This window comes from Lygodium microphyllum, chromosome 6 (assembly GCF_053477565.2).
Source record: "Lygodium microphyllum isolate KBCC chromosome 6, Lygodium_microphyllum_v1.1.10, whole genome shotgun sequence".
In the NCBI taxonomy this organism is placed as follows: domain Eukaryota; kingdom Viridiplantae; phylum Streptophyta; class Polypodiopsida; order Schizaeales; family Lygodiaceae; genus Lygodium; species Lygodium microphyllum.
This window is the reverse complement of record NC_141140.1, coordinates 65,207,608-65,232,015: the sequence shown is the minus strand read 5'-3', so window position 1 is coordinate 65,232,015 and position 24,408 is coordinate 65,207,608. Positions and strand designations below refer to the sequence as shown.

General features: G+C 42.7%; 1 protein-coding gene across 1 annotated transcript in view; it reads right to left on the bottom strand.

The window, feature by feature from the left end:
- The window catches only part of LOC148034635 (beta-galactosidase-like), a 96,299-nt gene that overhangs the window by 12,930 nt on the left and 58,961 nt on the right, over positions 1 to 24,408 (bottom strand). Inside the window, exon 14 of the mRNA XM_087679561.1 lies at positions 2,375 to 2,484. Within this exon, the coding sequence (XP_087535687.1) occupies positions 2,375 to 2,484 (110 nt within the window). The remainder of the gene's footprint in view (positions 1 to 2,374; positions 2,485 to 24,408) is intronic.

Here is a 24,408-nt window from a genome sequence, read left to right as displayed (position 1 = left end):
TACCATCGTCATCATCCTAATCCAATGCCCTCATTGACACTTTGGGCTGTGTACATTGACTGATCAGTCTGTCATTATAGTTATGAATTAACACTAAATTATCCTGCATTAATGCCTAATTTTCTCCATTTAAAATAGCCCCAGAAAGTAATTCTTCATTTAAAAGTCTTTATGTTGGACAGTAGGACAGATGTGTAAAGACCCCTAAAAAAGGACATGTGGACATCCATGCTTATTCCAACTCTCTTGCCCTTTTCGAATCATCAATGCTACCCATGCCCCCTTCCTCTGGCTGCCCATGCCCTTCCAAGAGCTGCTGCTTGCTGTACCAGTCATCAATGTCATCTCTGGAAGCTTTTGCTAGAGGTCATTCCTAGCTGTCTGGAGGTTCGCCCACTGCTGCTAGTGGCTGTGTTTTGCCGCCACCAATGTGCCCTTGTTGTTGCCCAGCCTTCTATGCTGCCATTCAGCCTGTTGCCATCAGCTGCTCCTATTGCCATCATCAAAACTACTGTGTTTCTAGCCTACAATTTGCATTTCATTGTTCGAGAGTCCAGCCTGCTGTCATCATCATCTCCTTCAACATCAACCATACATGGAGCTGCATTTCAGCTTGCATCACTTTTGTTTTGCTTATGGAGTCTACAAAAGAAAAGTCATACCCATGATGTAGAACCACAAAGGGCATAGGCATTAGACTCACCCCCTTAGCAATAGAGCCAAATGGGCTCACCCTTGAGCTTAGGGCCAACAACATGCTATGCCACAATTGCATCCCAAGAGCTGGCTTCCATTACCACCAGCTCACACCATCCCAATGCGTACTGATGTGACAACCATTGGGCCTAAAGTGCAAGAGTGGTGATTATGCACAATGGCCCTTGCTCCAAAGTGCCCTCACTACATTTGCACTAAGTCACTTTATGACCCAAGACTATGACCAATGGTACAGGCCTCCTAGGGCAATGGCCATTTTAGGACATGCCATAGGCATGATGCTTTCGGAACAAGGGAGGTGGTATAGGAGAGCAATATAAGAGGTGGAATGCTGTGCAAAGGAAGAGATAGAGACAAAAGAGAAGAAGGGAAGTAGGACTGAGGAGTGGTCAAAGATCTTAGTTATCATGAGAGCTGTTAGAAATCTTACACTTGACATCCGAGAGGCACAATGGATTTGCATCTCTGCTGCTTGTCCTTGAGGCAGCTACATCCCGGATGTTTGTGCTCAAGGCACCAACATCTCCAGCCTCTACAAGGAATGGTCCAAAGGACAATCTGCTACACTACAGCATCAAAAATCCTAGCCACTTAAGAAGCTGGTAAAGACATTCAGGAGCAAGAGACTGGGAGAGAGGATGCATAGTTTGGCATTCATGAGCTAGAGATTGAGGGAGGATGATTCCCCTAGTTGGAATGAGGTTGCTGAGAGAGTAGATGCGAGGCTAGATTAATTTTACAGCAGGAAAGCAGAACAGGCAACATTCTATCCCTTGTATCAATTGTAATCTCTTCAGTAATCTATTCAGCCTCAGAACTTGACAAGATCTTGACCTTCTATATCTCCTTATGTGGCATTGTAGCAGTAAGAGCTGCTCTACGGTTAATGTCAGAAGTAGAAACATGTCAATTGACCTTCTCTATACACCAGCTCTCTCTTTTGCTGCCATTCCTGTGAGTGTGACTTTTTGTGTGATTCTGTTGTGTATTTGCAGCAGCAGGCTTGGGACATGATAAAATTTTTACTAGATTGCCAGTTGCAAATGGAGGGTTTTGAGACCACGCTGAGAATACTTGCCTACAGGCAAGTCGCCTTGCTAAAGCAGGAAAGACCAGGCTGAGAATGCTCATCTGCAGGCAACTAGTCTTACTGGCTAAAAGCAACACTGCTGAGAATGCTTGTCTATAGGCAACTAGTCTTACCGACTAAAAGCAAACTTGTAGATATGATTAGTAGCTGGTTGAAGTTTTCCAATGATAATGCTGCATCCCGCTGATACACGGATGAGTTTTGAAATACTTGTGACTTACTGGTATTAAACTTGTGACACTGGCAGAGTTCCTTGCCATTAAATGAAATGCCTAGGACCTTCAACATCTTCTCACTCCAAGATGTCCCCTCTATAGGCAGGGGGACTGGAACTGGATTCAGCTTGTGCTTTGTCCACCTTTTATCTTACAAGTAGAAGGATCTTCAAAGGTCTTACGAACTTACTAACCATACACAAATTCACTTATCACCACCAGCATTAAGTCCATTTCTGTGAAATATTCTGAGTCTCATGTTGCCTCTTTACAAACAGCATCTTGCATCACTTAATTGTTCAATATTCATGTGGCATAGACTAAACGTGAGCTGCAGAGAAGTCCTACTTACCTGTAATCCAACTGTCATGCATAGTATTGCTATCTCATTTGTGCCTGACTGAACATGGATTGGCTGATAGACTGACGTGGTAGAGTTTTTGTTGGTCCCTGCAACAGTAGCTAAACAAAAAAGGAGTGCAAAGTGTTTAGGAGTAGATTCCATACTTTCTTTTTTCCCAGAAAATGCAATATTTTAGATGAATGAGAGAAATATTAGAGAAGGACCTAAAACTTAAAAGGCCCTTCCCATTTTATGATTTCATTTATATGCCATTCTCTAAACCACTACTAAAGTCACACTACTACTAATCTCTCTCCTTCTATAGACTATTTTGTTTCTCAGCCAGCCAGCCACTCTCTTTTTTTTCGTAAAAGGTAATTGTATTAATTACGAAAAAAGGTACAAGTTTACATGATTACAAGATACACGATGGCTCTAAGCCATCATGTGTAAACTCTCTCTCTCTCTCTCTCTCTCTCTCTCTCTCTCTCTCTCTAAAGTAGTAAACGACAAAAGAGTTACAAAAAGTCATGGCAAAGACGCAGAGGAAATTGCCATATGCCAGGGAAGTAAGTCCTCCCGAGGGAGTAAGTCAGAGTGCCGAATGAGATCTATCTGCCAATGCAAAAGGCCTTTAAGCCTAGCAATATGTCCTTGAACATTATAGGCTGAATCAAAAAGAAAAGCATTCCGAATGGTCCAATTGTGCCAACAACCCCAGTATCTAAGAAAGTGAAACAAGATCTTCATATGCGACTGAGCCGGTGTGGGGTATTTGGGCCGTGCAAAAACCCAGTCAAAAGGGCTTAACGAGAAGCCGACCACTGCTTGCCAAACTGCCGACAAGAGTGACCAGATTTTCTTAGCAAGAGGGCAAGAAATAAATCGATGGAGGGCCGATTCCACACTGGTGGTGCAAAAGAAGCAATTGCCGTTGAAGATTCGACGCCTGGAAAGGGGAGGAAGACCGCTAATCATCACCCTCCAAAGAAAGGCCTTGCATTTGAAAGGTGTCTTGTTCAACCAGCCCTCCATCACAGTTACCTTCCACCATGACTAAGATTTACGCAAACCCCATACAGTATTAGCTTTAGCAAGCAGCCATTGATGATCTTTAATCAGAAGATGATACACCTGGTTAGCTGAGGCCTTTTCCAAATTCAGCCGGCCTGCAAGGTCCCAGTCCTGCCAAGGACGATCCAAAGCAAGGGCAGGAAAGGGTTGTCTGCTTTGGAGCACCATCAAAAGCTGATCCCATAAATCACGGTATCCACGAGAGGGATCCTAAAAAGCTTCCTGGCTATACGAAACAATATCAACACATTGCGGCTGGCAAGGGTGGCATCTGCAACTGAAGTCAAGCCCAAACGTGCCATGCGGTTAAATTTTGGTCTGAGCTCATGTTTACCTTCCCAAGGAAGTAATCGCGAGGCTGCCAACAATTCCAGTTGGAAAGAGTTAGTAGCTAAGCGGTCCTCCGCTGGATGCCACTAAGTCTTCTGGAGAACCAATTTCCAGGAACATACAAAATGAGCAAGCAGGGATGATGAAGGACTAGAAAACCGCGAGTCTGCATTAAGAACATGCCACCAGGAGCTCCGAATTTGGGTATTACCATCACAAGTCCGTGATCCTCAAGAAAATAACGAGCTATAAAGACCCACGGCTGATGATCCAAGCACATGGCACGAAAAAGAGACCAACGGAGTGCCAGTATATGAGTTTTGGCATCCAAAATAGCCCCACCACCCATACGTTTGGGGGTACATGCATGCGACCAAGAAATCCATGAAATGCCTGCATGCAAGGAGTCCTTCCATAACATGAAACGAATGTACTGAGTCAGAGCATTCAATGTAGTAGTAGTCCAAGGCAGCAGTGGCAAGAAATATGTGAGCATTGGCAACATAATTGTCTGAGCCACTTTGAGGCGAACATGGAAGGGCCAAGTCTGCGACTTCCAATACAGAAACTTAGCTGCGAGTTTCTGTGAAATCCACTGAAGTAGTTGCTTCGGCTGAACATCAACACCCAACGGGTACCCAAGGTGCCTGACAATGGAACCACGGGGAACAACCATTCCCTACCAGTCCAATGATTGTAAATCTGACTCCGTGCAACTGAGAATGGCTGATTTCAAAGCATTGATACGAAGGCCAGAAGCATGACCAAAAAGAGTCCAAACATCCAATGCTTTGCGAAGATTATCCTTGTCCGCACGCAAAATCATAAAGCTATCATTAGCCAAGGATTGACTAATGAAGTGCTAACCAAAAGGAAGAGACAATCGCGCCAACTGAGTAGAAGCTGCCATATGAGATAACATCGAAAGAATCAGATGAGTCACAAGAGCAAAAAAGAGAGGACTCAAAGGAAAACCCTGTCTCACAGAGCGTGCAAGGACAAATGGCTCGGTAACACCACCATTCAACATAACTAGTGAAGAAGCCTCAACACTAACGGTGTAGATCAAACGAGACGTCCGAGTACCAAAGCCCATAGTAGACATAAGTTCTGCAATGAAAGACCAGTCTAGATAATCAAAAGCCTTTTCCAGGTCCAATTGAATCAATACCACCTCCTGATTAGAGTGCCTTGCAAAGTCAATAGCCATTTGCACATTTAAGGCATTATGCAGAATGTTTCGGCCCTTAATGAAACCATATTGAAGAGGATACACAATGGCAGGAAGATGCTTATGGAGCCGATTCGCCATTACTTTGGAAAAGATTTTATACATAGAACCCATCAAAGAAATTGGTCGCCAATGTTTCAGCATAGACGGCGACGAAACTTTTGGAAGTAGTTTGATAAGTCCTTTCCATGAGGAAGGCATGAATCCCGTTTCCCAAACGTGCTGAAATATAGCCGTCAATGGTTTCACTAGTTGGGTAGCAAAAGCCTCAAAGAATTCATTGGTGAGACCATCCCAACCAGGACTTTTATCCTTGGGCAAGTGTAACAAAACATCCATAACCTCCGTCTCACGAATATCTGTCTCCAAAGTAGTTTGCATGTCATGTGGAACCTGATTGCGGACCAAATCAAAGAAAACTGAGCGGGCATGAGTAATTTGGTCCGAAGGTGAAGGAGTAGAACCAAGGTCTAGAAAATAATTCCTGCACATATTCACAATAGTCTGAGGATCAATGACCATTTGACCTTCTGCATCCTGGAGTCTAGTCATATTCTCTCGAGCAGGCGATGCATGGAGAGCTCGAAAGAACTTATGAGTCTGACAAGCATTGTCTTGCAAATTCTCAGTCAAATTTTGCAATTTGGCCTGCTGATAAGATTTCAACTGAAACTCTTTAATAAGATCCGCCAAACGCATAGCCAATGGCAGCAGAAATACGTTATCTGGAGTCTCCACCACTAGAGAACGAACCAAAGCCAATAATTCCTCCGCTGCTTGTCGACGCCGGTGACAAAGAGAGGCATGATGGATCCCATACTGCCGAACAACCCGCTGCACATTAGAGAGCAATCGTTCAAAAGAAGCATTTCCCTGAGAGGAGAAGTCCAATAAAAATCTATCAATCAATTGCTGCATATAACCCTGAAAGATTGAATGCTTCAAATAAGATGAGTTGAAACGCAAAGGGCGTCTATCCAGAAATTGCTTAAAAGGTGCAATGGGGTGAACAAGTATCTCAAGCTATAGAGGAAAATGGTCCGACAAGGCATATTGCTGCAACACTTTCATTTCCAGCATCTCAGGAAGAAAAGCATCATCCTGCATGATGTACATGCGGTCAAACCGCAACCATGTAGTTGTATACTGCGTCGAATGAAAAGTAAACCCTGTAGAAGAAGGGTATAGCCATGACCAAAGATCTTGCTTAAGTACGGCAAGAGCAAACGCATTCCACACACGGCTTTCCGGAGCGTCCATCACCGAATGTTCTGATGTGGACTGCGAAGGATCAACACACATTTTAAAATCCCCCATCAAAAAACCCCGTCTGCCAAGTGACAAGGAGGTTTGCAAAGTATTCCAAAGATCCCGGCGGGATAAAGGGTCATTTGGAGCATAGAGCCCATGTAACCATAAGATCTCTCCTTCAAATAAAACTTCAATCACCACAAAACGACCATGTACATCGTTCTTAATGAGAACCGGCTGATATTTCTCATGGACAATCATAAGCACACCAAAATAATGTATGGCATGTCCCTGCATAAAACAAGCGAAACCCATGGCAATCCGCAACTTTTCCTGCTTCACCATGACTCTTGTGCTCAACAGCACACAAGACATCCCACTGATTCTCATGCAATAAACTCCACATGGCATGTTGCTTATTGCGAGAACAAATGCCTTGCACATTCCACGTGGCAATCTTCATGTGTATTCAAAAAACAAAAATCAAGAACGAGACAAGGCTTGCCTCGATTTAACCTTTTCTGCTAGAATGTCAAGAATTCCCTCGTCTAGAAAATTAGCTAACACGGCAAAAGAGTTCTGACGGCCAGATTTTGAGGTAGATGGTGTATCCACTGTCTTAGGGATGGAACAGGGATAACGACGATCCCAAGGGGCAAACACATTACCTCTAGCATCAAAAGCCAACTTAGCAGGTGGGCCCTTCAAACCATCCGTATATACTTTCCTAGTAGGCTAATTGCTAGGAGCCGAAGAAACCCTAGCATGAGTAGTGTGCTCTGAAGACATGTCTTTCATGCGCGTATAAGTACGCAAGGAATCTTGTAAAGCATTAGGCACAATATCTGCTATGCCAACATCAAACCTTTTACCTTTTTTTGCACGTACATCCACCCAGTCATTATCACGGGAATCCAAACCCGAAACATGTTGTTTGCCTTTAACCAAAACTTTAGGTGGTTGGGTTGCATCCTATGACGGAGCATCAAGCACCATATCTTCCATGGGAGGCAAAACATGCTCAACATCTGAAGCCGGTTGCTTTGCTGGACATGCCGCCATAAAATGTCCCAATTTTCCACACGAAAAACAATGCCCTGCAAAGTTACCCCATTTCAAACGAAAGTGCAAAGGATGCATGCCAGAGCAATTAAGACGTAACCAAGCAGGCCTTTTCCGAGCAGTGTCCCATAACATACACAAACGGTTACGATTCGTGGCCCTTAGGCTCGGGGGAACCAAAACAGTACCCACAACGGCCATAGCATCCTTTAACAGTGGCCAATAAACAGCCGGACAGTTTTCCACTTCAACCCACACTAGGCATTCGTGTTGAAGCAAGCGCTGAAAATCTGCCATTAGGCGCCATGGCACAACATGGACCAAACGGCGATCAAAGAAAAATGGCAGTTTAGACAGCAGATCGGCACGATGCTTCTCGGATTTCAACAGCACCTCATAAAAGCCACAGGGCCCAACAAAAATCTCCTCAACACACTCCCCTTGTAATAGACTTTGCAGCCAGTGGCGAATATAGAAAAGCACTGGGATCCTACCAGTGAAGAAGAGTATAACAGCACGTTCATAAAACACCGAGAATGAGCGCAAAACATTTTTAGGATCCACAGTAGCTTCCACAAAATCTTCAGTTTCAGAGTCAGAAAACGCTTCATGATTATGTTGACAAGACTTTCATCACCTCCTCTTGTGTTATGCCCGCGTCTAGTGTGCTAGCAACCTCTGGTAAGACTTAATCTTTCACTAGATCACAAAACAATGAGCAAGCCACCATGAGTGCATTAGAAATAGAGAATCGATCCAAGCAAGTCCTTAAAATAGTCCATGCACATATGTACAATTGCTCAAGGATCTGTGACCATTTCCCCTTTAGAATTACATAGTCGGACCACATTTTCCGTAGCAAAGGAAGCATGCAAACCTCGATAAAATTTATATGACCAGCAATTATTATCTTTGAATCCCTTAGATAACACATCAAGTTTAGCTTGCTGATATGATCTCTTTTGGAAGGTATCAATGAGCTGCGTCGATCTTGCACAAATAGAAACCAAAAGGGGATCTTGCAGCGAATACATCAGAAGAGAATTTGTCAAAGCTAGAAGTTGCTTAGCTTCTTGCAATCTTTGTCTATTGAGGGTAGCATGATGTATTTTGTATTTTCTAGCAACCATTTGCACATTGTATATTAGCAAGTCAAGAGAGACAACCCCTTGAGACGGAAGATCCAATGAAAACTGATGTAATAGTTGTTGCATATAGCCATCAAATATCTCATGCCAGAGAAAAGAGGAATTAAAGCACAAAGGCAACCTGCTTAAAAAGCATTAAAAGGGATGGGTAGGGTGCTTATGCATCTTGAGCACCAAGGGGAAGTGATCAAAGAGCACATAACCTTGAAAAACTTGGATATCCAAGACCTTTGGCAAGAAAGAGTCATCATGTATAACATAGATTCAATCCAAATGACTCCAAGTTTCCAAGTGTTGTGCTGAATGGAAGGTGTAACCACAGTTGAGGGGAGATAACCAAAACCACAGATCCTATTTAGACATTACCAATGCAAAAGCATTCCAATTGTGGCATTTAGTCCCATCCATTAATCCATGTTGAGAAGTCAAATGAGATGAATCGATGCACATGTTAAAATCACCCAAGATAAATCTAGGTCTTCCAAGAGAGACACTCTCGCAACTACTGCCATAACTCACAACTAGAAACATCATTGGGAGTATACAAGCCCACTAGCCATAATAACTCTCCATCATAAGTAATTTCAACAACTATGAATCTGCCCAACACATCTCTCTCAATTACAGCTAGCCGAATTTTCTCTCGGACAATCAATAATGCACCCAAATGGGTTCCATAGAAACACTAGCATGTTGAGAAACCATATCATCTAGTACCATTTCCCTCCATTTCTATTTTTGGCTTCCATTTACAACCCCAAAAAGGCTTTTTGGGCACTTTTTTGAGAGTCAGGGCACCACTTGAGAGACTTCAATAGGCGTCCATGCCTATATGTACGACATTGACTCCACCCATTCATCTGTCCCCACATGCATTCCTTCCAATGTTCTATCACTCTCTTCCATCTCTCTACTACTACTCATACCCCACTTGGAGAATATTAGAGTTTGTGGTCTATATCACTCCCTGCACCAGGCGCTCTATCTTCCACACCTTCCAAGCTAGGTTTTGGGATGTAGATTCTCTTTCTCCACCTGGCGACCATCATCTCCATTTGGCATCAAGATTGTACTTGTGTTTTTGGATGTAGATTCCCTTCCTCCACATGGCAACCATCATCTCCATTTGGTGCCAACAAGCACATGCGTTTTTGCTGTCGGATCACCTCTCTATCTAGTGAGTGTGCTCTCCACTTGGCATTAGCCTCTCAAGATGTATTTCACAGTCTAACACCTTCCTGGAATTGGCAACAGCTCCACCAGGCACCTACTACCTCAGACACCTGCGTTTTTGCAGCTCTTGCTCCATTAAGGGATGGATTTCCTCATCTAGCAAATTGTCCTATTGATCTTCATCTTCTGGAGTATGCGTTCATAGCCAGTGATCTTCTTCCTTGACTCCAACAACATTTGAAGACTATGTTTCGCTCCCTCGACAACTGTCCTTCACCTTCAGCATACATCTTTGACATCCTGCTGCCAGAGGACTACATTTCATTCCCTTCACTATACAGATTCCCTACAACTGCTGCCGCCTAACTCAAATAAGACAGTGCAATCATCTTCAGAGCATCAGCTCCGGTGTATTAGCTTTGTGTACTTAGCATGACTCAATGCTTCATCATCTTGTTCTTTTGTGTTTTCTAAGTTTCTCTTTTCTCTTTTCTCTTTTCTCTTTTCTTTTATGTTTTCTAAGTTTCTCTTTTCTCTCAATGCTTCATCATCTTGTTCTTTTGTGTTTCTCTTTTCTCTCAGTGTTTGCCGTACACACTGTGTTTCTCCCCACAAACCCTATTATCTCTCTGGTTTGCTTTCATAGCAATCATCTCTTGACATAGCATAAAAGAGCTTAAAGGCATGATAGTGCAGGGTTCTCCGTGCTTCTTTATGACTCTTATGCTCCATTGGTTACAAAACATCCCAAGCATTAGAGCGCAAGGTCTACCACATAACATGTTGTTTGCTATGTGAACAAAGACCCTAAACATTCCATGTAGCCAACTTCATGATGAACAGAGAGGAAATCAAGTTTGAGATCACAACTACCTCTTCGCAACTTTATTTGCTAGAACAGCAAGAACATCCTCATCCAAAAAATCTGCCAAGATCGCAAAGCATTTGTCCCATTCCTACATGCTTTAAAAGTTGAGGGTTGATCCATGTCAACCATGCTGCGATGCAGGTATTTGCAATCCCATGGAGTAATTATTTTACCATGTTTGTCAAAGGCTAGATGCTTGGGAGGATTATGTGGTGACCCATGTGTGCCTTTAGATTATATGTTGTCTTAGTGTTCAAAGGGTTAATACTAGTGCTGTAGGGCAAAGGTTTATTCTTGTGGCTCACATAGGTGCGCAAACCATTTTGTGCATCATCCAAGGATCCAGTGTGCTGAACATCATTTGACTTTTTGCCCTTCTTCAAGTGCACCTCTTGCTAGCCACGGGCATCATTAGGGGGGGATGAAAGCAATTGTTTCCCTTTTGTCCAGATTTTCTCCCTCAAGCCAAGCATCTATATGCATATGTGAGGTAGGACCATCCTATTGTACCGCAAGCACATCATTTGCATCACTTATTGCTTTTTTTTCAGTTCATTCCACTGTAAAATGGCCTAATTGGCCACAATTGAAACAATGTCCTATGAAAGCTCCCCATTTAAGACAGAAGTGCAAGGAATGTATACTGGGAGAATTCACACGTAGCCAAGTGTGGGATGGTTTCGAGAGGTATCATAGAGCATGCACATTCTATTCCTATTGACGGCATGAGTACTAGGAGGGACCAACACTTTGTTGATATGGCATCAAGCAAAAGAAGCCAATACATAGTTGGGCAACCCTCCCCTTCCACCTAGACTGGGCATTCTTGCTTTAGTAGTTTTGTAAAGTCCACCATTGGCCTCTATGGAACTACATGCACCAATCTGCGATCATAAAACAATGGCAGCTCACCTAAAATCACATGCCAATTATGAGGGGATCTGAGCATGAACCCATAAAGCACCCTTGGGCCAACAAAAATTTCTTCACCGCAATCCTCTTGCACAACACTCATCAGCCATGATCGTATAGAGGACATCATGGAATTCTTGCTGTGAAAAACAGGGTAAACACTTTTTCATGAGAGGATGAAAATGAGCGCAACACCTTTGTATCCACCATAGTAACAAGAACATGTTGGCAAAATCCAAAAGTTGTTCCCAATCCAAGTCCTAGGAGTCATCAGTCTGCCTGGCTGCTTGAGCATAGGACAAGGTCTGACCAGTCACTGAAGCAGAGGCGATGTTTGCAAGTTCCCACACGGCAATGCATTTGTCTGACTCACAGGGGTGGCCTCAACATATTTGGAGCACTTTACCACTGGCTCAGCATGTTCAGTGTCAGAATCCAAACCATTTTGTCCTCGTCCATATCCGACCCCAAGGCGTCTGCCACCTCATCAATGAAGGCGGTGTTCAGCTGAGACATAGGGGTACAGATGTCCCATCCTCAGTGCAATTTGTTCACTGTGCTTCTGTAACAGATTTCCCATCCTCAGTCCCTGGTCTGTCCACTGTTGCACCTGGGTCTGGAATCCTATCTGCAGATCACATCTGCAGGTTGCACCTCTCTCTCTCTCTCTCTCTCTCTCTCTCTCTCTCTCAGAGAGGGGTTTGACTGCTTGTGCAGTGGGAGGATTGACAGTATCTGCCTGTGGAGCCTGCACACAGGTCTGTGTCCCTGCTCGGCAGCCCCTTCTCTCTCTCAGTTGCTGCTGTCTATGGGCAGGATGCACTAGTGGCAGCATAAATCAGGTCTGGCTGTAGGGCAGAGAAGGTCTGGGGACAGATCTCTCTCTGCATGTTCACTCTCTCTCATGCTGCTTCTCGCCTACTCTCTCTCTTACTGACTGTGCTAGAGCTGCAGGTGGCAACCTCCTTCCAGGTCTTGTTTATCTGATCTTCCGCTTTCTCCCTCTTGCTCACAGCCGTCTGCTTCAGGAACAATTCGCTTCATGGGCTGCCCAACGCACGCACTCTCTCTCTCTCTCTCTCTCTCTCTCTCTCTCTCTCTCTCTCGTGCGTCCGTGCACACATGGAGGAGAGGGGAGGGGGTTCACATGGGGAGGAGAGTACATCACATCCTCTCCTCCTCAAAGAAATAGAGATGTTCTCATCATGACAAGAGTTGGCAATATTGTCTTTTATAAGAGCAAGTTAATAAACTTTGTAGGTTTGCAATATATTTTTGTATATGAAGGATGGAATTCTGATGTCTAAAACTCTATTCCAAGTACATATGTGCTAAGTAATACAATTCTCTTAACACCTACTACATGATTAAGGCGAGGTACATGACAATCAAGGAGCTTTCCTTGGATTTTAAAGGTCTTTTAGTAAACGCTATTTATCTCTAAAGGTCAATCGATCTTTGAATCTTAGCCATGTTTCGAGACACACCATGTACATTTCTGCAGTTTCCATTGTCTACTCACTCTTTGTCTTCTCGATCAAGTGTAGGGCATTCTGTCAACAAGTGTCCCAACTTAGCACACTAGAAGCATCGGTGATTGGAATATCTCCTATACATGTTCTTCGACTCATCACGTTCGAAGCATTGATAATGATTAACTTCATTGCTATGAATACCAAGATAGTTTTCTCATTTGTAGTGTAGATGTCCTCTTCAAAAGTAAGTTGGATTCAGTCACGTTCTATGAAGGGCTTAGCTTGATTGAGAGCATTTTCCAAATCAGTTGACCTCATGGATTCAAGGTAAGTATTCAAAGACTCATTCAACCCTTGACAAGACCTAGCAACTTACTAATCAATGGACATTTGAGGTTGTGTACTTTATGAGTGTTACAAATCAAAAGGAACGGGCCTTCATAGTTGAGTCTCGTTGCTTTAGACCGAAGGATTCTGACTAACGCAATGGACATTTGAGGTTGTGTACTTTATGAGTGTTACAAATTGAGAGGAATAGGCCTTCATAGTTAAGTCTAGTTGCTTCAGATTGAAGAACTCATTCATCTTTATCAATTCAAAGGAAGGTGGGAGATATCTCTTGTATCATGTCCTTAATTTGTTCCCAAGTTTGAGAACATTTGGTTACCGCTTTGTCCCAACAATACTGCTTCCACCAAAGATGGGCTTCACTTGGCGTGCAATAATTGATTGATTTGCCGCTAGTAACTATTGTGGAGAAATGATCCTCTTATGGATTCAATCCAAACCTTCATAGCAATCTTAATCTTGGATCCTTTGCCATTGAAGTTAGGTGGCCACTTGCTTTAAGAGAATTTTCTTTTCTTGAGAGCACGGCATCATTATTTGCAGCAGGTGGTACCTAACATATATATGTAAAGATTCAAGGGGGCACAACTGCAATGAGTCTCAAAGCTTTGGTCTGAGATTGAGGACCTAGCTATCAACTCGCTTGCTTCTAGCCCTAATAGGCACTTTCGGCCCCAATTGTGTGGTATAGCCACAAAGCCTGAAATGGGGTGAGGGGGATAGGAGCTTCCCTAACATTACTTATGCACAACAGAACTATTGAGTCCACATTAGCCATCCCCTAACTACTAACTACATCCCGTGGAGTGTCAAACTATGAACCGTGTCACTTAGTACCTGCCATGGCTTTTCCTCATTCATGGGTCTTATAACATTGGGCACTCCAACTATAGGTTGGTCCTTGAGAATGGCATCTAAATAATATCCAACATCATCCTTAATGTCAATACTCTTGAAGAATGTTGGAATTACTACTCTAAGTTGTGGGGGTGTTAGTTGTCTTGGACTGTTATTGTTGGAAACTATATGGTCCCTCACTATGTTTGTGTTAGCCTGCAATTTTATTCAGTCAGTTTGTCAGTTGTGAGCTCTTTTAGAGTCTGATAGAGACATTGGAGCTGTGACCATCTTTTCCACTCCGTTTTGTGTGCATTTCTTTCTTAGTCAGTGTTAGGTGTGTTGACACTGCATAGGCAGCCATTTTCCTTGCTCTGTCAGAGATTATGCAGCCCAAATGATTGCGATCTGCCCAGCATATGCCACGTCAGCATTTTTGTCTCCAAAGTGGGCTGGTCAGCCAGTTTTGAGCAAGCCAACTGCATATTTTTTGTGCCAGTTTGCTGGTTGGCCAGTTCTGGGGATAGTTGGCTATATATAGCCTACACTTGGCATGAGGCAGATCATCTTCTTCTGTCTTTTGCAGGTTGCACACTCCATCGATCTTCGTCTCTTGTACTGCCATCGTCTTTAGCTTGATCCCATGCCCTTACTGATGCTTTGGGCTGCATGCAAGGATTGATAAGTCCATCATTGTATTCAACTTTCTTTCTAGATTCAGTGCAGATTTCTCTTCCATTCCTGTTGTTTTTCGCTTCTCCTTTTCTCACCATACTCATGTTCCTCTTCATTGCACACTCTCATAGTCTGAAGTGTTGAGCTAAAAATACATTGCAACTTATTAGCTCTTTAAAACAGCCCCAAAACATGTAAATTACCAAAAGTCTCATTAAATGGGGAGCAGTTCTAGAGGGTTTCTGTGTCCCACATGCAAAATCCTAATTTGGGAGGATCCTTTTCATCTATAAATAAACAAGCTGCCTACCATTTAGCCCCATCCTCTTGTGCAGGTTTCTCACTTTTATGTGCAGATTCCAGCCATCAGCCTTCACTCAGTGGGCTGTCCAGCCTTCACGATTGCTGCCATGTCATCATCAACCTGTCCTCGCTGTTGGTAATGGCTCCAAACTGATGTGTTTGCTGTCCCAACCTGCTCCCTTGTTGATTACCCACATTGATTGCATCAGCCTGTTTGTGTTTTCGGCATTACAGGCCCATGCGGCCCCTAACACTTCTCCTATATCTGTCACCTTGCTGTCAATGGCTACAATGCATAGTTTTCAACTTCCATTCCACGGTACATTGCTGCATTTATTAGTTTGCAGCCTCCAGACTACTTTTTGGGTGACTTGCCTACCACCATTCACTATTCAACACTCGAGATCCATCTTTGGTGGACGTCATCACTCATCGCTTTGCTCTTGAGGATTCTATACACTCTTTACATTCATTTACTGCATCAATTCACTCACTTCAGAGTTCTTTTCTCTTTGTTTTGTTTGTGTTCACGTTTTTGCGTTTTGAGTTTGCGTTTGCGTTTTGCATTTATTTCATTACTATCTAAGATCTTGTATTTTAGTCTTGTTCATACATTCTGTGTTTACTTAGTGCTCTTTTAAAGAGTATTCTATGGTCGCGGACAATACGTAACCAATTCACAATGTCTCACACTCCTTGGGATCCCCCGATGTCTTTTCAAGCCTCTCCATCACTGGAGACTTTGAGGAGATATTATGGACTCCATAAGGAAGATGACACTTTAGCTTCACCTTGACTTTCTTATCCTTGTTCTAGCTTCATGACAAATGAGGAGTTTGAAGAATTCATGCGCATTGAGTATGGTACCAACTACCTCCTTCCTATCAGCTTTCCTACAACATTTGGACTGGTTGGTGAGGCTAGTCGCCTCTCCAATCAAGAAGGACATGACATTTGGGATGGTTGGCAAACCATTTTCTTCATCCCAGCCATACCTAGTGTTAGGTGCGTATAACCCTTTTGAGTCATATGAATTAAAAACCCCCCTTGTTTCTTCTTTTGGTGTGCAAGATCCGGATAAACTTTTAGTATGTCAATTTTAATGAAGGAGGCTCTAGATGCAAATATATATCTACAGGTGTACTTGGAACTATATCTTCTATTTCTTTTGAGCATGGAGTTGGTGGTTCTCTATCACGCTTACCTCCTGTCCCACCCACATTCGCCAAGTCTCTTTTTTCTGCATTTAATAAGCTGGTATTGTACTCCCTTCTTCTGCATCCAATACACTAGGAGGTGGGTCTTTCATCTCTACTTCTAGTTCCTTCTCTTTCTCTACATCCCATGTCACCTATCCTTAGGTGAATGCCACTTTGCACCCTTGTATATTGTTAGGGGGAATGCTACCCTTTAACATTTTGCCTTACCCACACCCACAAGTGAGCACATTTATTTACTCTAGGACAGCAATGATGGATATCCCCCTCACTTCCCCAAGACACTGACCTCTCATCCTATTGGCCTCTCAAATGCAAGAATTTTCCTCCTTTGCTTATGGTGCATTGTCACACACTCCATGGGTCACTCCCATGCAAGGATTTCCATCCTCTACCCCATGTGTCCCTATCCCTTCTCCATGGGCTACTCATGCAATCACCATGCACATGCCTAATTAGTCCATTCTCACTTTTGGATCCATTGTGCACACTTCGAAAAAAACTCTTATTGCTATAGCCAAGAATGCCTTCATGGATAAGAGTCGTTGTAACGGGTTGAATTTCACCACATGGTTAAACTTCATGCAACAACTACTTGAATCTTAGGGTCTTTGGGACCTAGTCATTGGTCTAGTGAGAGTCTATGTCAAACCCTCAACTAGCTCATCTTGATCACATCCATCAATGGAGAACCTACAATGTCACAACCAATGTTGAGTTAATGCAAGGGTTGCTTCCTAAGTTCCTCTCTCATCTATAGTATTTTCCCTTTGTATCTGAGCATTGGACTCTATCTCATTGGCAGCTATCGTGCCGCTATGCCAATACAGTGTAAAAAACCTTGGAGTGCATTATCATCCAAGTTTCTTATTGATCTAGAGAGTCAATGCCATACTATTTGTTAGTGCCAGTGTCCATAGTATGGATGGTTCAAAAATATAGGATTTTTAGACAATTTTAGCCTATTTTTGATATTTTGGACATTATTTCTTGTAAATTTCCTAAAAAGGTGTAGAAAAATTCTAGAATAAGGTGACATGCAAAAAGCAATTTACTTTTCAACCAGTTTGGGAGATCTCATGCAAAAAGAGGGGCTTCCAAATTTGCGGACACGCGATCATAATTTTTAGGCGCAGCAAATAATACTCCGGATGAGAAGAAGAAAAAAGAGCAATCTGAGAGAATTCTGATTAGGTGTCCTCTTAAGATTTTATCTCCCTTTCGAAGACAATGGAACCATCAAATTTTCCGTCTGAGCATCAAAGAAGAAGCTAGTGTCTGGTGCATGGTTTTGGTCTACTAGAGGGAGCTCCAAAAAATCTAATGATTGAAGATTATTTCCGAGAGAATTTTGTTTATCTTCTCAGGTTCTATCAATACATAGTGCTTTGAATCATTGAGCTTTGTCTTTATCTTGTGTACCTCCTACCTATCCTTTTTTTTCTCTCCTATCTACTATTCTCTACTTTCTTCTCTCTTTGATCCTCGGTGAATACAACCTTTTGACTAAAACCCCTCCAATATTGGTAAGCCTGAGGTAAAAGGTTGTTGGAAGGAAAGGCAGGATGAGAGAACCTTCAAGCACAGTGTCTAGTGATATGTTGCAGCAGTTAGTGCAGAATATGAACATGCTTATACAAGTACAACAATAACAACAGGTGATGGAGGCTTGCTCAAACAAAACCTATTGTGATGAATGCTTTGCAAGCAGTAGAGTGTGAGATAAAGTTTTTTAATGGCAAGAATGTATTTGCATATTTACATACCTATGCTCAAAAAAAGGAGTTCTTTGGGGTGGCTCAACTTGCATGGAGCCGATATTTTATACAGGTTACTATACATGAATTGAAAGTCTGAGTTCCTGAATTGTACATACAGGATGCTGACTGGGTAGCTTTCAAGAAGACACTTCAAGAAGAATTTTACATTGAAGACACCAGTTTAAGACTTTTCAGGAGTAGATTCTAAAACCTAATAAGGGTCTTGTGGCTACAGAGTTATTAAGAGAATTTGAAAGTCGGTTCGAGCAGTTAGATCTTGCAAAACAGCAGCCTCTTGCAAGTCAAAAAATTGAATTGTTTGTACAAGTGGCAGATCCTAAGCTTCAAAAGAAGCTTGATGATTTGTTAGAGCATCAAACTACAAAGACAGGGCTTAAAACAAAGTGGAGGCATATTAAGGATGTTGTTACTGCACCATATTAAGGATGTTGCTGTATGGTGCAAAAGAATAGAAAAAGAGAAAGATTGCATGTATCTAGCTTGCCCATTGTTGTGGGTAAAATAGTTGATATATCCAGTAAGCCACCTGCTTTTGTGGTTAACCCTATGACTGCACCTATTGTTCCCACTGTTAGGGGAGATGTATTAAATAAATTGGTTAAAGACATGCGAGATCTTCATTTGAAGGTGGCAAAATTGGATGAGAAAGGACAAGAGGAAAGGCAATGGGTAGCAGCCCCTAAACCACGAAAACGATATAGGTGGTGTGATAGTTTATGGCATGAAAGGAAGGATTGTGCCATTTATCAGGAGGCCTTGGCATGATAGCTCATCTTTTGGAAAGATAGCAAGATCCATATATAAGAAATGGGATTGCCTCTTGCTTTGAATTTTGGAAAGGGAGGTATGCAAAAGTTGTTGGAAGACTTGGTTGTCTGAAATGCTTATGCAGCTGTACATGCTGCTACTTTTGGTTTACAGTTGGATAGAATGCCTAGCCAAGTAATGGTTGGTCTGAAGGCTACAATATAGACACATGCTTTGTATGCAATTGAAAAGAAGAAAGCTACTGATAGTAAAATGTCTCATGGAAGGCAAGACATTCGTGACATAGCTGGCTGGGAATCCTCGGTAGATGCATATTTAGCAAAAGTGCAAAACACGGATATACTTGTGAAAGAGAAACAGAAGAGAGATGAAGATAATACAGGGACATCTAAGAGAGAGACAATGAAAAGTGTGGATCCGCCTAAAGCTGCAAATGAGCCACCTTCTAAGCATGTTATGGAAAAGGTTGAGCAGGAGCAGAAACAAGATAGCAAACAAGAGGACAAAAAGCAGGGCAAGCAACCAAGATATAAGCTACAATCTCATATTGAGACAGCCACGGATCTCAAGAAGATTCTTGAAGAACAACTTTTAAATAGTCGGATGGAATTCACCTTGGGAGAGGTGCTTGGCATCCCCAAGCGGGAATTGTCATGACAAAATCATTGACATTATTAAGAGAAAGAGTCAGTTTCTTGGAAATACCACTACTGCATTGCTGCAATTTGAAGAGAAAACTGGATTGTTGGGCATTTGGGCTGAATGTGAGTATGATGTAAGTACTTATTTATCAATGGAGGATACTGTTGATTAGCTGGTAGCATGTGGAAAAGAGAAGAAAGTGACTGAAAATGCATTGTCTTGTAGCAATATGCATGGTGAAGTATAGCAAATGCAACAATATGGAGAAGAGACTCCTCGATTTATTTCTCGGAGTCATTACATAATAAATCACTGGGCAAGGGCTACCATTGAAACGGTAGTGAAAATAGGGGAGTGTGAAACTCCTTGTGTTGCTTTGCGTGACCACGGATCCGAGATAAATGTCATTGAGCGTGGATTGTATGAGAATGGTGCATGGCCTATGGACATTGATCATGGTTGGCATATGAGGGCTGTAAATAATTCTTTGGGGGAGCTCTATTCTACGCACCCTAATGTAAATGCAATTGGTGATGTACAAGAAGAGCAGCATCTCTTTGTGCAAGATAGTTCCTCATATGCAGTGATTTTGGGACAAGTCTATATTACATGAGTGCATATGGAAACAAAGGTGCTTGACGATGGTTTTTCTTATATAAGAGTCAAAAGCAAGGATGGAAGGAAAGCAGTTCAATTAGTTAGCATTTGTGTTAATCATCATCCTAGGAATCGGGATATACTTCGAGAGTCTCCTTTGTCTCCAAATGCAAGGGAATTCAGAGCACTGCTATAATGTGGGGCTACAGTAGTGCTATTTAGAGGATGTACTCGCCTCTTGATGGAATGAAGCATGTATTTACTATTGGTTATTCTCAGTTTACAACAAATAGTTCATGTTGGTTTAAGCGTAAGGAAGCTATGTACAAGGCTGAACGCATATCTATGAAATGGGTTACTAAGGAACTAAGGTCATTGGGATTGTTAGATAAAAATGAAGGCATTTCAAGCCTCTTTTATAGGCTGAATATTACTTACACTGGCTAAAATTTCAGCAACCATACATGCAGAAAATGAGGTTGAAAATAGTGTTGTCAGTATGTTCTTTAGACATATATGATATTATAGCATTGTTTGCTCAACAGGAATGATTACAATGGGTTGACGCAGTCGTGGAGACAAAATATAAATCAGTTGACAAAAAGGTGAAACCGGTTGCTTTGCCGCTTCCACCAGATAGTGAGGGTTTGTATGAGAAAGTGTCAAGACAACCAAGCTTACGGGATTCTAAATGTTGGGTTTCATTCACGCCTATGCTCACAGAGGAGTGTCGGTGATCAATAGGACACTGGGGCACTTTTTACTCTCCGTACGAGAGGTTTTTTCCCCCAAACTTATTCTCTTTTTTGTATGTGCCTATGTTATACATTTACGCGCACTTCTCATATTGCACACATTTTCAGGTGTGAACACCCCTTACAATCCTAAGGTTTAAGGGTTGTACTTTGTACTTTCATCTTACACTCTTTCAGTCTATTGCATTGGGTGTCTGCTTCACTCTCCATACTGTCTACTGCACTCTCAGCTAAGCTTCGATCCTCTCAACTTCTCACAGTTGGTATCAAAATTGAGTTCAGCTCTCCTCCAGGAGTTCTCACCAAGTCTACAACTCGTGCTTAGCACCTCCACAAGGTACAAGGCCGCCTGTGACAGTGTTGCCTACCTCCAGTTCACGTGCTGCTAGCTCCCTCCCTAAACAGGCACCTCCCTCTACAATCAGTCCCCCTACCTTGTTATGCACTCCCCTGTGGCGCCCTCCCTAGTGTGTGCTGCCACCCCCACCTAGCATCTGCTGGTGCAGCTTAGCTGTGCCGCCTCAGTCCCTAGTTTGCGCCTGCCTGCTCCGTCCCTAGTGCCTGTGAGCACCGCCCTTCACTAGTCAGCCACCACTGTTGCCAGTGCCCACACCCCAGGTCAGCGCCGCCTCTGACCTGCAACGGCGCTGCTACACACGCCCGCCTGTGCCTTGTTCAAACGCCACCTGTCAGCCAGTGCCACCTGTACCACGCCTACTGCATACGACTGTAGCCTCGCTAGCACCCCTGGCCCGCCATGCCTCAGTAGCACCTAGTCAAGTGCACCTCCAGTATGAGTTTGTACGACAATCAAATTCAGGGTAAAATGACATTTTTAAATCAATTTTTATTTCAAATCTTACTCGCAGGAAAAGGATTGTGCTTGGGCAACATATCTCTGTATTTGCAAGTGTCAAGGACATATTTCACGTAAAGATTTTGTGAAAATTTGAGGCTTTTGTTGTTAGTTCAAAGATTGGCAAACGTACCACAACTTCAGTCTAAAATAGATTGTTTTTTACCATTTTGGGACATTTTGCATCTACAATGTTGCTGAGCATTAAATGCACCTTGGACTGCGTGCATTACAGACAGTTTTGATAGAGTGAACTTCAGTTTGCGAATTGCAGCAACCTATTTGCTGTAATTTTTGGAATTTTTGAGATTTCCAAGTTGGTCCGACTTGGACATTGTTCCTTTCTTGCTCTTTTCGGCATTGATTATCATGGCAAATCAGGGAGGTGATGTATTTACCTATGTATCCAAGGAGGATAGGTTGGATGGTAACAACTATTTACTTTGGTTCCTCATGATGAAGAATGTGTTGATTGCGAAGAACCTTTGGGACTATGTAAGCGGAGAAGAAGTTAGGCCCGAAGTTGTGACTCCTGTTGCTCCTCCAAGAGGACATAGACAACAGCACCTCAGCCTGTTCAGCCTGCTCCACTTCATCCACTTCCCCAAAGATCAACAGCTCAAAAGGCATGGGATACACAGGATGCGCATGCTTTATTGCTGATTGCATTTGCAATTCAGCGGTCTATCATACCTCACATTTGGTCTACAGCTTCTTCATGAGAAGCCTGGCTAACTTTGGAGCAAATGTTTGCTGGTAAGAATGAGACCCGCATCTCTTTCTTAAAGGAAGAGCTTGAGACACTGAAGATGAATGAGGGTGATTCTATGCAAGATCACTTGAACAAAATTCAAGACTTACGTGAGTAACTTATGAATGTCGATGAGTATTACTCGGATGCACAGCTGATATCTACTACATTGAACTCATTACTGCCCTCGTACTTGGCCTTTCATGCGGCCTTAAACCTCACCATGAGGATTGCCACACAGCCGATTCCTTTTCTTCAACTAGTCAGTTTGCTCCTAGTGGATATCATAGCCTCTGAGCAGGCTTTTATGGCACGACAAAAGGGCAAGGGCAGCCAAGCAAAGAATGCTCCGCAAAGCTCTAGAAATTTAGGCACTTCACAGGGTAATAAAAAGCAAGGGGGCACGCAAGCCAAGAAGGGCAAATGCCATTATTGCAAGAAGCCAGGCCACTACATCATTGAGTGTAGAAAGCGCATAGCCAAGGAGAAGAAAAAGGAGTTGAGGATGTCTGTTTCTGATGCTCCTTCCACTGCTACAGAGTCAGCGTCCTTCGTTACAAGCGGAGTTATGGCATGCTCGCATGAGGCATGTGAACTATGATAGCTTGATGCTCTTACACCGTACACATATGCTAGATGGATTATATAACCAACCTTCCTCCTCGGATGGGGTGGTAAATCCCTAATTACAACTTAATTACAGCAGCAAACAATAAATGCAAATCTAAGAATACAAATTTATCTACTGATCTTGGACAATGCATACCCGATTGGCCCCAAAATTGGCGCCCCTTTTGGTATTTCTTTAGCTTTATTGAAGAAAAAGTTGACTTACAATGGGATTCTCCCAATCCCTTTCGGTATTTCAACTCCCCTTGCTGTCCAAAGTGACCAACAAATCTTCAATCTATATTGCCCCTTGATTCGGACACTCAATTGGCCTTCACCCACTTCATAGACAATGGAAATGCCCCAAATTCAATGGCTGGCAAGTCCTCCACCTAAATTCTGCTGAAATTCACCTTTAGTCTTGTTGAATCGAAGCCTTGGAGCTTCCAATTTCTGGCACGCTTCCCAAGGCTATTGCTAAACCCTAATTTTTGCTGTAAATTAGGGTTTACAGCAGAGAAATTTGCAATTTCTCAACCTCCAAGGGTCCAAATGCTAAGATCTTCGAAGCAAGGCTATGAAATGGTTGGGAGATGAGAGGGAAAGCTATAGAGAGAGAAAATTCAGAGTTTTGTCACGAAGAATGACTGAAAATCAGTCAAGTGTAGCTGTTGCCCTGCCACAACAGCATGTAGATGCAAAGAACTGAAGAAAATCAGTCATTTACTATTGCTGCCCTACCTTAACAGCCTGTAGATGCTGTCTCCTGCTGTTGATTGGTTTTCTTTTGCCCCTAGCTGCCTCAGAAGGTCCTCCAATGGCTGCAAATCAGACCAACAACCTCTCCTCCCTCTCTCTTGCAGGCTGAATTTATAAAAATGCCTCTCCCTAGCCTCTAAAGACGTTTTTCAGACTTGCATGGACATTTTTTACAAGTGGCAGCCTTCCCAAATGGTTTTTCCAACATTGTCCATAATTAAATATTAATTTTTAATCTTTAAATATTGAAAATTAATCTAATAATTATTTCGGTGCCCTGAAAAATAATCTAACTCGCCAATAATTAAATTGGCTAGGCAGCTTCCATTCTCGAGTATATGTCCGCCGTCTTTGACTATCAGATTGGCGTTAGGTACCATTAAACGCCATTTCTCTAGTGTCATCAATTGATACTTATGGCCAAATGGATGACCTAGGCCAACAACTGGCACCAGATACCACCAAGTACCTCTGCAGCATAACTTATAGCAACTTTTGCCTTTGATATCCCGTAATTTCTTGGAGTCCCGGGCTCATAAATTTACTTTAACCCCAGTTGCACCTCACATGTGCATCATTTACTTAATCATGTGATTAAAAATTAATCCACATGTTAAGTGA